General features: G+C 47.2%; 2 protein-coding genes across 4 annotated transcripts in view; one reads left to right on the top strand and one right to left on the bottom strand.

The window, feature by feature from the left end:
• The window catches only part of LOC111268737 (uncharacterized), a 51,709-nt gene that overhangs the window by 6,693 nt on the left and 32,612 nt on the right, over window positions 1-12,404 (top strand). The window lies entirely within an intron of this gene.
• LOC111268739 (uncharacterized) lies at window positions 4,382-6,447 on the bottom strand. 3 transcript variants are annotated; one of them, XR_002685387.2, is made up of 4 exons: window positions 6,013-6,447; window positions 5,677-5,759; window positions 5,271-5,548; window positions 4,382-5,000 (listed from the first exon to the last, which is right to left on the bottom strand). XR_002685387.2 is itself a non-coding variant. In XM_086971792.1 (3 exons), exons 1-3 carry the CDS (start codon window positions 6,026-6,028, stop codon window positions 5,333-5,335), a joined length of 315 nt encoding a protein of 104 aa, XP_086827918.1. In that variant the 5' UTR covers window positions 6,029-6,447; the 3' UTR covers window positions 4,382-5,332. The 3 variants fall into 3 exon arrangements, 1 of the variants encoding a protein (XP_086827918.1); XR_002685386.2 differs by having other exon boundaries at window positions 5,271-5,538; XM_086971792.1 differs by having other exon boundaries at window positions 4,382-5,548.

Raw genomic sequence — 12,404 nt, 5'->3', positions numbered from 1 at the left:
ATGTGAGTGTGTCTGTGTGTGTGTATATGTGATAGAATCGGCGAACCGGCCCTGTCTGGCATGCATATTACAGGATACACGATGTTGTCAGATTGTTCCATTAGCCAGACAAATCGTGATTTCACGATGAAAGGACTCCGGTGGTACGTTTACTAGCCTAGACAGCCATTGATAGTGAATATCGTGTTTCTCTTGGTTGAATTTATAGTGCTCGCGCTGGTGAGGACATTGGTGCTACCCATAACAATGATGATGTTGATTCAAATCCTTTTCGTCTCACCGCCACCGCTCCTGAAGAGTCATCAGTGACCATCCTTCGTCGGCCCTCACAGGCGGATTATTACATGTGGCTCCATGGCTTATGGATAGATCAACTGACTGGGTGGTGACTACTTGTTGTTGTTGTTGTTGCTATTGTTGTTTTTGTTGTTGTTACAATGACTCTGTTGGCCATAGGCTGCTACCAACACGATCGCCACTTCGTCTTTCATTCCGAACACTGAGCGACGGTTGATCTTTGTCGGTTTTCAGTTTGTCACGGCAGCAGCTTGCAGTGGTAGCGCTGGATCAAGTTCTGCAGTGACCTCAGCATTGTTGCGGGTGACGCCCTCCTCGACGAGTCGATTTGAACTACAATTACTTGCACAGTATCTACATGCACACCAACGGATGATGATTCTGACGTTGTTGATGACTGCCGGCGGATGTCTTTGTAGCAATGTTGTAGATTTGCTGTTACGGTCCTCCTGACTATCGTCGTGGCCATAGCGTATTTCTGTGCGGCTATAGACGCGCGTACGGACGATAGGCCAACCTACGAAAGGATGGACGGACGGACAGACATTGCTCATTTTTTACTGTTGCAAAAGCCGTCGCTCTTCAAGCAAGGTGGAGGTGGAGGGTGAAAGTGGAGATGATGCTGGGATTAGTCCTTTAGCTGTCTGTCTGCTTATCTGTTCTTCTTGATAGCACCACTAACGTGCCGCCTCAACGATGAACAATAATTGACATAAGACATTGTGACTCAGCTGCTACCACAGTGTGCCTCCCACGCGATTCGCTGGTAGTAGTCGCCGCTGCTGTTGTTGTTGTTAATGCTGAAACCGTGGTGGCAATGATGACGTTGCTGCAATTGTTGTACAATTATATTAAGTCATTGGTTTCGGTAATCGCCCGCGGTAATCAAGACCGAAGACCAATGAAGCTAGGAAGGTCCATACAAATCACCATGCCTTTGCCCTGATCGTCATTTTACAGCCGGGGTACTACTGCAGATCGCCGCTTTCACCTCTTACACGCCGCGAACCATTTGATTGTCACGCTCGGCGTTGTTGGTCTGCTTTTGCAAAACGGCCTCAATAGGACCAGCGCTTAGTTGCAGCTTTGGGTTTTGTTATCTGACTTTTTTCTGCCGCTACTGTTGCCTTTGGCCTTGTCGTCACCGACACCGCTGCTGCTGCTGCTGCTGCTGATACAACACGCTCTACTACCACGGTGTTTCTGCGACACGGCACATATTTTTGCTGGACAAACGATTCCGAAATCTGTGTATTTCCTGAGGAATAGGGTTGAGATGACGATTGGGAAAGAAGCGAAACGAAACAAGGAGAAGCAACAACAAGAATTATTAGATATTTGCAAATTTATAACCAGCTGCCACAAAGCCGCTTTTTGCCACCCCGCGGTTACTTACTTTCAAGCACGCGCTTTGCCCGTCGTGTATGTTTGCACTGGAATGACGACAACAACGAATTCAGATAGCATTAGCGGTAGCTGTCACAACATCTATCTTACGCTGAGCTATGCCACGCGTAAATTTGCATGGGGACTTATATGCCGTACAACTCCTCGGTTCTCCCACTCTTTCTACCCCATCCCCCGTTCCTTTTCTCTTCTATGTAGTTTTCGTCGATGTTTATGCCGTTCGCTGTGCTGCTGTGTTGGCTTCTTTTTCTATCGTCGCCTCATCGGTGTTTCTCCGTTTTCGTTTCTGGCAGTGGATGAGTGAGAGAGGCATTGTTCAAAGCAGCCGTTCACCCTAAGGCCGTTCAGTACCGGCCAACTTGTGGCTGCTGTCTGTGGCTGAAGTCTTTGCCGCGGTAAGCACTAACAGTCGACATGGTGGTGGTCGGACGTCGTGGTTAGTTGTACTACTGCCAGGGTGCCGCTGCTGCTACTTGCGGCCAGTACATCGACCAGCCCTAGTTAGCTTATAACAACACACGGCCAGTCACACATGCGCACACAGAACCACAATAGTGATGACTCTTGACAATATAATATTATACCAGCATACGATGGCACCTGTAGTCGCTACTGGTCCAACGATTACTTGGATATAGCGACTCTCAGGATCGTGTCGCCCACTCGTCCGGCAAATCTTCAACTACTCCTATTATTTGTACGAGCTGTGAACGGGTGAAATTGTCCCAGTGTTAGCGGCAGCCATAACCACAACAACGGCGGTTAAGAAAAGCCAGCGACAAGGCGGCGTAATGGCGCTTTACATTGACAATATGCCTCTGTTTGCTGGTACGCGCAACAACACCGTACACACAAATAGCCGGCCCGCCGGCCGGCCGGCTGGCCGGCCATCCGATCGGCCAGCTTACTATACGCACCGAAATGATAGCGTAAATATAGGCACAGAGACGCAAATATGTATGTTCTAGTACAGAGACCTGACAGCTGGTAAGAAGCAAAAGAATGCACCAAAACTAGTAACTAACTAACATGGCGTCTTGGCCACGGAAACGGCTTGAAGTGAGACTAGCCGGCAGTCAGACAGACAGACAGACGGAATAAAATAGCGGAAAATACTGCACAAGGAAGGCTGACAAAGTCGCTCGCTCGCCGGCCGGCCGGTCGACCGACCACGATTTAACAATTGTCTCTGTGGGGGAGGCGAACAACCCAGGCGCGTCGGAAAATACAATTAGTTTACCCGCAAAGTCCACCAGCCGCTTGCTTGCATCGTCGCAATCTACGTTGGTTAACGTTATTGTTTTGGCTGTTTTTTTGTCGTCTCGTCTGCACGGAAATGCGTTCGCATTTTTGCGAAAATGTATGCGACAGTGTTGCCGTGCCAGTCGCCCTATAACGTAACCAAGCAAGAATGCAGTTCTTTTTGTGCTTAGCAATAACCTGGTATCAGTTGAACTTCTTCAGAATAAGGAGATCACTGGCGACCGAACTGAGGCGCTGTTTGTTGCGCCCCCGCAGGTCAGAGTAATAGTTTATCATATCTTGATAACGACCATAATCGACCGTAAAGGAAGCGCAGACGGATGTTCAGATATTGCTGTGAACTGTGCACTAGAAACTAGAATCGCGTGAACGGACAATAGTCCGCACAATAGCTGGGCTGTAACATGGCCGCCTTATTGCTTTTGGTGATTACATATGGCGGAATTTATATGCTTGCGTTTAACGCGTAAGTTCATGCGCGAAACGGAAGCAGGAAAAATTTGGGCCTTACAGAGACCACCCCCACAAAGCCATGTACCGCATGTACATACATACGTTACGCTTTACCGTTAATGGCGCTATGAAATGTATTATACGCTCACATGGTACAGAGGCGTCCCCCTAGGAGTAGCCAATTAATTTGTGGCTATTCCAATAACAAAAAGATTCAAGCTTAAGCCAGTTGCCTCTACTCAAATGTTACCGTTCTAGAAAGAAGGACGTTGCTCGCCAATACATCTCCTGATTGTACATGCATGCGCAGGAACTGGGATATGAAGCCTGGTCGCTCCTTTACGGTCCACTACAAACTCTTCAGCTCGATGTGTTCTATCTAAACTCCTGTCTTCTCCTTGTTGCAGTAGCACACAAAGCGCTAGGAAGTTGCCTAACGCACAGACAAATAAACGATGCATTTTGCCAATTGATTCTATAGTGAACGCAGTTGAACTGGGCTTTTTTTGAAAATGGCGCGCATTTTGTGCACGTCCTACTGCTAAGTTAGCTTGCTAGGCATTGTCGAAACAAAACCTATTGGAATTACAGACTGTTTAGCTTGAGCTGTAGAGAATAATGTATCCTCTACTGCAGTCAAGGCGCATGGCAATACCGGGCCATTCCAACGTTGCAGCGGCTTTTCGCGGAGAAAACTCTGTGTACATTTCGAATTTGCGGCAAATGTGCGTGATTCTGTCTCCAAAACGGAGCGTGTTCATATTCATATTTTTGCTGTCTTTAGTTCGAATGAAGAATACCACAATGTACATGATAGGACTAATGTAATGCTTCATCGACGCTTCTTGCAAGTAAAACGGTCCCACTCGTTACAAATTAGAAGGCCGCCGGTCATACCTAACAGTCAACAATGTATTGCACACGTCGGAAATATGGAAGACTGATTTCATTGATTGGCCAATTTATTTATGTTCGATAGGGACATGGGGAAAAGCTTTTGCTACGGGACATTTACGTTGGTCCTAGCAAGTTGCTCGCGTATCCGATTCATCCGTCCGATGCAATTAACAGCTAGCGAGTGTGCCAATGGCGATACAGTTTTGCTTTCAATCGATCGTTCCTGCTCTATCTCTAACGCAGCCCGTCGCTCTATGCCCACTGGCTGTGTCTCTTCGTCACCATCATCAACGGCACCGACAATATGCGAATCGAACTCAGTAAAGCCGCAAGCCGGCTAGAAGTACTACTAGCCGTTGTTGTTAGCTATCCAGGACAAATTTATAGTACTATGCTAGACCTTATATTCGTCGGACAAGGATTTTGCCAGCCGCCGCTCGAACATTCGATTAGTCAGTCTCATAGCCGCGACGGTAAAATGAGGATGGTGGGCGCGAAGCAGAGAAAAGTCACGGTAGGTAACAAACGTTGTGCATTGAACAGGCAGCGATTTCGAGAGAGAGGGATCGAAGAAAGTCTTAGCATTTAACAGCCAAGCGTCCGACGTCGAAGCACCCCGTGAGCAGTCGCTGAGCGTCACCAGTGAGCTAAAGATGTCGACTGGCAATAGTTGTCACTTCGAGCTGAAAGATGTTATGGCAATAGTTAGCGTCCCGCGAACGAGAAGCGTACTAGAACAAGCGGCGCTCTTGTGGAACGACCGAAGCGGGTGCTTAAGTGGCGCAACGCTGGCTCACACTGTGGTGACACTGCAGTAAAAGTAACAAAGATGGGGCCAATGCATGTGCATGCATGGCAAAATGCATCCGCACTCGGTAAATGGCCTGTGCCTTAAAGGGTCCGACGATGAGGTAGCTTGAGCGGCCCTTGCGCTCGATGACAACGATACCTACCGTGCCGAGTTGAGCTGGGTGGCTGGCATTCGATGGCCCATTGACGAATTACTGCTGGTGATTTAGTTGCTCGTAACTGTCAAACAAGGGTTTGTCAAGATGGTGACTGTCTTTGTCCTGTTGTCAGCGCATTGATCAACAAGGCTGCTGCTTCTGTAGCAATCTTCTTGACGTCGGGCGCTGTTGTCGTTGTCGGAGCGCATACACACGACAAGCGCAGGCAAACAGGTCCGGGCGGAAAATGGTACGCGGTGACGAGTCACGTTACCTGTGAAAAGCTACGCAAAGGTGCAGCACATGTCCGTACCAGATACAAATGGTTAACATTCATAGTATATTTGATACAGGCACACATTTACAGACACGTATAGACCATAGGCAATACGGGGTGGTGCTAGACACGTACGGAGATTGCTCCGGCGAGGCCATGACAAGGGTCAGTCAGTCGATGTGACGGTCGAACGACGTTGCAGTCGCAGGCCTGTCGCACTGAAAAAAAGACAGTTACGAGAAAACAGAGAGACGGAGGGAAAGTTAAGGGAAAAATATCTATTTTCAGCAGGGACTACTGGTGCTTTGAATAATTTCCATGCTTGCGCTGAATCTTTACTGTGAGATGTTACAGCGGCACTGCTTATTATGTATGAGCTAGCTAGATCGTGGCCGACTAGTTCGGTGCATTAGCGCCGCATTGGCCCAATAATCAAAATCGGATAGCCAGCTCGATGCTCGTAAAACGCACTCGAAGATTTTTCCATGGGGTTGAAGATTCAACGCCGAAAATGATCATTCCGTATTATGGAGATCCCGCGCAATCCTGCGGAAGAACGCCGTGCGGAAAAAAAGAAAAAGAAGACAAACCAGAACATCTGGGAAAAACAAACAGATACAATAGAATTAAACAAAAGTCAAAGGAAGCACATTATCGATTTCGGGTTTTCGACGTCGCATCGCTCGACAGACCGATGAAATTGTCTTCGTTGTGCGGCCGTGTGAGTGAATCCCTTAATCGTTTCATAGAGATTGTGATCGGTCAACTGACATTATTCGTTTAGCTAAACACCACACACAAAACCCTTGTTATTGCCGCAGAAGCAAGGGGTAATCTGTTCATTATTTTAAAATTCTGTTACTGCTGTACAGAGTGCAGTGGTAACAGAATTTAGCTGGGTGTACTCCTCTGTACTATGCGTTAGGCGTATATTGTTCGACGGCCGGTTGATGGCTGCTTTATTTGGGAGCGCTCCTGAGCCCATTTAAAACGAACGATCTATATGACTGCGTGCTGGCTGCGTACAATGCAAGAATGACACCCAAAATGAGTTCGCAGTCTCACGACGGTCGCTTCGGTCATGTAGAACGTTCAGACAATGCATAGCATTCCTCCGACACGCCCTGAACCCACAAGTCATTGAAGATGATATTCTGTTTGTTTATTTGTGTGTATCTGTAAGTTAATCTGGGTACGGTGACATCGATTGCGTTGGTCGTAGCCGTAGAAACAGATAGAAAAGCAGCGGTAGTGGAAGATAGGATGGCGCGAAAATAAGTGGCAGCAAACATCACACGGCTAGTCGAGACTCGACGAAAAGTATAGCAAGAGAACTGTGTTAGAATTATAACGACAACGTCGTATTATCCTGTCGTGGATTGTGTGCATATCATCCTCCGCGTTTTATGAATGTGCACAGGTTCAGACCTGGCAGTAAATGAAGACTGAGGGCGTTGATGACCGGACAGCAGACACTAATGGTCGCGATGTCGTCGTTGCGGATGCTTCCTCTAGTTCGTTGGTGTAATTTCGCGAAATTCGCGTTTCTGTCAGCTACTCACGAATCCTGTGACGCGCCACCGTGTCGTCCGTCGCAAATTCGCCGAAATTGGTACAAATACGGCCTCTGGAACGGCTATTGCTGCTGCTGCTGCTGTACGAAAATTCATGCACCCTGACCCTTGCGTATCGCACCCTGTCTACGACCGGTCTACTTGCCGTTCAGCGTCGTACGAAAGGCAAAAAGGGTTCTCGGCATTTCTGTGCTACTATGGTACACCCGCGCACCCGCCGAATCAACAGATGTAACCGGGGCGCGCGTTAAGCGCTAACACATCGTGCATTTCTCCGTATAGAGAGAGAAAGGGGTGGGGGTGGGGGGTAGATGGATAAAAAACATTTCTGACCCATGCAAATTTTCGGCGACACCTCTACTATCGTTGGTGCTATAACGACCAACGTTACTATTAATACTAGCACTAAAATCGACTGCAGACTTCTCGACGGACCCGACTATTCTTTCATCCTCCATTCAGCTACGCTACTCAGGCCCTTCATACCGCCATCAGCATCAGTTCAACCGGTATTGTTTTTCTGCTAGTTCGTCGTTCACGCATTAGCTTCTACCGTAACAGCAGCAGCACGGAGGCGAATTTAACTTCGCACGCTCGGTATCTCTCTCTCTCCTCTCGGGTAGCTTCTTCGTAGATCTATTGCCCTCTTTTCCGCTCTCTCGCTAGCAGTTCTCATTCTAATGTATGTGATAAAACTGATGATACTGCTGATTGTAAACAAAAATGGCGCTACCATCGTTGCTTTGGCTGACTGCAGCGACAGCACCGGCAGCCGCCAAATCTACCGATATTCGAATGGGGTTTTATCGAAGTCTATTCTTTTCATCTCCTCGTCTTGTCGCTGTCGGGTGGCGTCCGTGTCTGGACGTATACATATATATATATGCAGTATACACTTTTCTCACCCCGTGTCACCCAGTACTAGGACGAAATAACACACGATCATTTTTATAATATGTCGACAGAAGGACACAACCTCACAGACACCATGCAATGCCTGCTACTGCATCTGCACCATTACAACCAAAGCGGCGTTGTCATTCGTGTGTGTGGATTCTGTCCCATATTGTTCATTAGATAAATTTTAGCACCTACGATAGTAACAAATGCGAAAAAAAAAAAAACAGCTATCGTGCGCCGCGTGCTCACTGATTCAGCCGCTTGATTGTGTCTTATTGTGGTCCCCGCATGTATGAATTTTGGCCGAATTTCCATGAACTGTGAAATCTGTGCAGCACTAATCCGTTGCACCGTTCATTTCGTTCTCTATCGATTGACACGAGTTATAGCAATACCAAGACCTCACTATGCGGCGGAAAGCGTGAATGCAAGTTATACAATTATGACCTATTCGGGTCGGGATTTAAAGAGCCCGCCAGCAAATCTCTTTGAACAGAACTATTACATGTATCGTGTACGTGCGTATTTAAAAGAAAAGTATGCCACCTGCGCGGATACATCCGAATACAGTCACAGACGCACACCCATTAACAGCGCAGTGCACACACATTTAGGGTGCGATCCAGTGACGCATCAGATTTTTCACTCAGAACAATAAGAAAAAATGCAAATAGCCAATAACTGTGACGGTAGTAGTGTACCTGTTGTTCTGCGATTGCCTTTGCCCCCCGTTCATCATGTAGAAGACAAAATATGAGATGCGACCGTCAAGTGATACACGCGCCGTGAAAGTTGTGCAGCTGAGTTGTACGCTTACACTTTGAGGATTGCCTTCGCCGTTCAGCCGCGACTTACAGTCGATGATAATACGGCTACTGCGGCCGTTGCAGTAAAGACTATTTGCTTCGTTGCCATGATGTTTGTCTTTGGTGAGTCTTTATTATACGTTGCTTCAGTCCTTCGCGGTCGATTCCGGTCCTGTTTTAGACGTTGTCGTATAGTTGCTGACGGGCGATTCGGGCCGCCATCGGCTTGGGTGTTACACGCGGTTCTCTGTTGTTGATGCTGCCGCTGGCGCGGAGCGTCCGTGCGACTATACGAAGACCAACCGGTCATACGCAGACGTCGATGACCATCGCAGAAGAAGTCGAAGGCGACAAAGGACAAAAAGGAAAAAGGAGAAAGTCGAGATACACCACAATGCTGATGGGGCGCTAGTATACACAGAACCGAGCCGACGACACCGACATGAACACAGCCAGGGAAAAAAAGCAGGAAAATTTATAGCTGCGTCCTTGCCCAGGGATCGCTATCGGCGACAGAATGGTAGAATCAGCGGCTACATGCGGCAAACACCTTCGTCTATCTATATATAGACTAGCACATACGTTTTATGGCATTCTTCGTTCAGCTATTTCTTAGCACAATTGTTGATTTAATGTTTGTGATTGGCACACAAACACCCTGAACACTGCTAGAGTGAAGATTTTTTCGATGACGCCAACAGTAACCAGTATATTCGAGTTATAGCGGCCGTCAATGTTGAGTGCTGTTAAACATTGTCTATGAAATATTCTGTGCCTAAGTGTCGAGAAGGCGACAGCGCAGGTCAAAGTGTAGCAATCTGCATAACCGAGGTTTCTCTCGAGAAAACTATGACGAACGGTGTCTTTACTGCAAATTGATTCCTAGCCGTTTGTTGGAAGAATGATTTGGAGATGGTGACAGGCAACAGCAGCGGCAGCGGCAGCAGCAGCGGGATAGGATCATGTCGAATTACATGAATAGATAAGACAACATCGTACTGTTGTTACTGTCTTACGCTGGCAGCACGTCCGTTAAGTCGAACGTCACGAAAAGCGTGCTCGGCAAGTTACGATACTCTGAAATGCGTCATCAAAACCATTGATGTATGGAAATAGTGGGTGCTCAACATTTCGCACCGATCTGGACAATATTTTGTTATTTACAGGAATTTAACGGCGGTCCAATTGTTGACATTCATTCAGTAGGTGACGTTAATCGAGTGAATAGTGCCTGCACCTCACAAAGTAAATAGGTAACAACAGAGCGATCTGCGCCGTCTTCAGTCTCACGATCGTTAGCTTGCAGAAGCCCGTTCGCTGGCCGGCCACCGGCATCCAGTTCACAGTGTTGTCGTAAATATCGTCTGTTTTCACAGAGCAGCAGGTTCATAGGAAATCACGAAACAGATAATGAATTTTGTGCACGTTCATTATAACAGCACACGAAGACGTCTGCGACCACTGTCACATTATCCGCGCGGCACGCGATCGCTATTCCGCTGACCGCATCCACATTTGAAATCTGAAGTGAGAGAAAAGGGCTGATTTTTCTTCCACCGGCCCTAGCTGCCTACCGGACCTGTGGCTGGCTGCTTGCCTTTCCCTATATAAATATATACATATATATATCTGTGTGTGTAGTCTGCAAATCGTGTCTGTTGCGTCGCGTCTTCCATCGCGAAGTACAATCATTTTGTGTGATCGTCCCCTATCTCTATCTTAGTATCGTTTTAAAAATAGCCGCGCGCCATATATTTACTCGGCTTACTTACACTTTTCTTCGTTTCGGAACTGGCGCCGGTGACAGTGTTGCAGTCTTATCCTTTGGGAGGTATGTCGGTGTGGCTACCTTCGCGCTTGTCGTCTCTACCCGTAAAAGTGTATCAAATGATCAATAAAGGGCGCGTGATTGTGGGCCATTTCTGGGGCAGCTGCAGCAGCGGCAGCGGCATTTGCTGCCGTGATTATTATAGGGGCTATTTTCGGTAATTCGCCGTGTCGGCATGGAGGGTGATTACCAACAGGCTTACCCTAGCGGTCGCCGCCGCGTGATGAAATTTGCTTTATGAAAACGTAGTTTTTCTTTCGCTTTTCTTTTTTCTCCAGTTCCTACGTGAAAAAGCAACGATAGCAGCATCAGCGTTGCCTGGATTTACCATTGACTATAACTTCTACTACTTACATTGTAGCGTACGCATTCGTCTATTTTTTGCTATTTCGTGTACCCATTGAGGCGTGGATCGAAACACTAGCATAGATCACCGTCCATGTCTCCAGTGTTCGCTCTGGTTCTGACTTGCTCGAACTTCATCAGGTCAGGCAGACGACCGGTCGACCAAAAAAGCATCGATTCATCAGAGTTCCTTTAGGGCGTCAGACACTCCCGAGAGATCCGGTTGCCTTCCGTACAAGGACTAAAAAAATAAAAAGCTTCTAGACGTCTCAACTCTTTTTTTCTTCTTTGTTTTTTTTTTGTTTTTTTTTTTTATAATGAATTTGTTTACTCTCAACTACAAAGTACTTCAAACATTTTGAGTAGATATGTCACTGGGTTCTATAATGAGTTACTTTTCTTATCCATATTGTTATTTTCGTTAGCGACCAGCAGCAGAAAACACAAAAGGAAGAATAAAAAAATTACCGCCATTGTGTATGAATCTGAGTGTTTACCTAACTGTTTTGCAAAACTATTCCTGCTGCTTTAAAGCTAAATGTTACTAACGTTTGAATTTCTCTTTGTCCGTTATGTCCAATTCCCTCTGACCCACAGTTCATTGAACAAATTTCTCCATCGGGACGCGCAGACTCTTCCATATCTGACTTCTTCACACTACGCTACGCAGATATGAGGGCCGACCTCCAGAGGGGAATAGCGACCAAGCAATGCACAGTGATGGCACTACCCCGCCCGTCAGGTCACTTATGACTGTTGCCACAGCAGCGTCCCCTGGGGGCCAAGCTGGGCGCACTTTTTATCCACCAGCCACCGTTGAGTGCTATTTGATTCACAGTGTATAGTCGTCGAAGATAGATTTCGATGAATGAAAAATTGATGCGAACGGTTAGTTCACTTGGGCGGTGCCTCCGTGGCAGTGATGGTGGAGACAGCCGTAGCAACGATGTCTACCGGCGGGGCAATACAGCTGACCGCCATAATAGCAAGCCAAGTAGCAGTCTTCTCGTCCACGTCACGTCCATTGATGTTTCCCCACCTCCAGTATACTCTCTGAAACGTACATACGTACATACATGCTAGGCAATGGTCTTCCAACGTTAGATGCTTTTAAAAATCGGGTTGGTGGACCGCTTACCGTTTTTCACTCAAATGTCCAACGATGTCTCTGTGGACCTGCACAAATCGTATCCTGGCATTGTTGTTGTTTATATCGCTGCTGCCGCTATTTGGAAGACGAACCTTGATCTTGTTGTTGTTTTTTTGTTGCTTCTGGTATCATTGGGTTTATAATGAATCGGCACGCTGGTAAAGCTGGTACCAGCCTATCTTTTCCTTCATCGCTCCGCTGACTATACGACACGCTGTTACAGTGCACAAGAAAGCGCAACGAACCGCGACTGTGTGAAC

Source organism: Varroa jacobsoni, unplaced genomic scaffold (genome assembly GCF_002532875.2).
Source record: "Varroa jacobsoni isolate VJ856 unplaced genomic scaffold, vjacob_1.0 scaffold_1315, whole genome shotgun sequence".
In the NCBI taxonomy this organism is placed as follows: Eukaryota; Metazoa; Arthropoda; class Arachnida; order Mesostigmata; family Varroidae; genus Varroa; species Varroa jacobsoni.
This window is presented reverse-complemented; position numbering and strand designations above follow the sequence as displayed.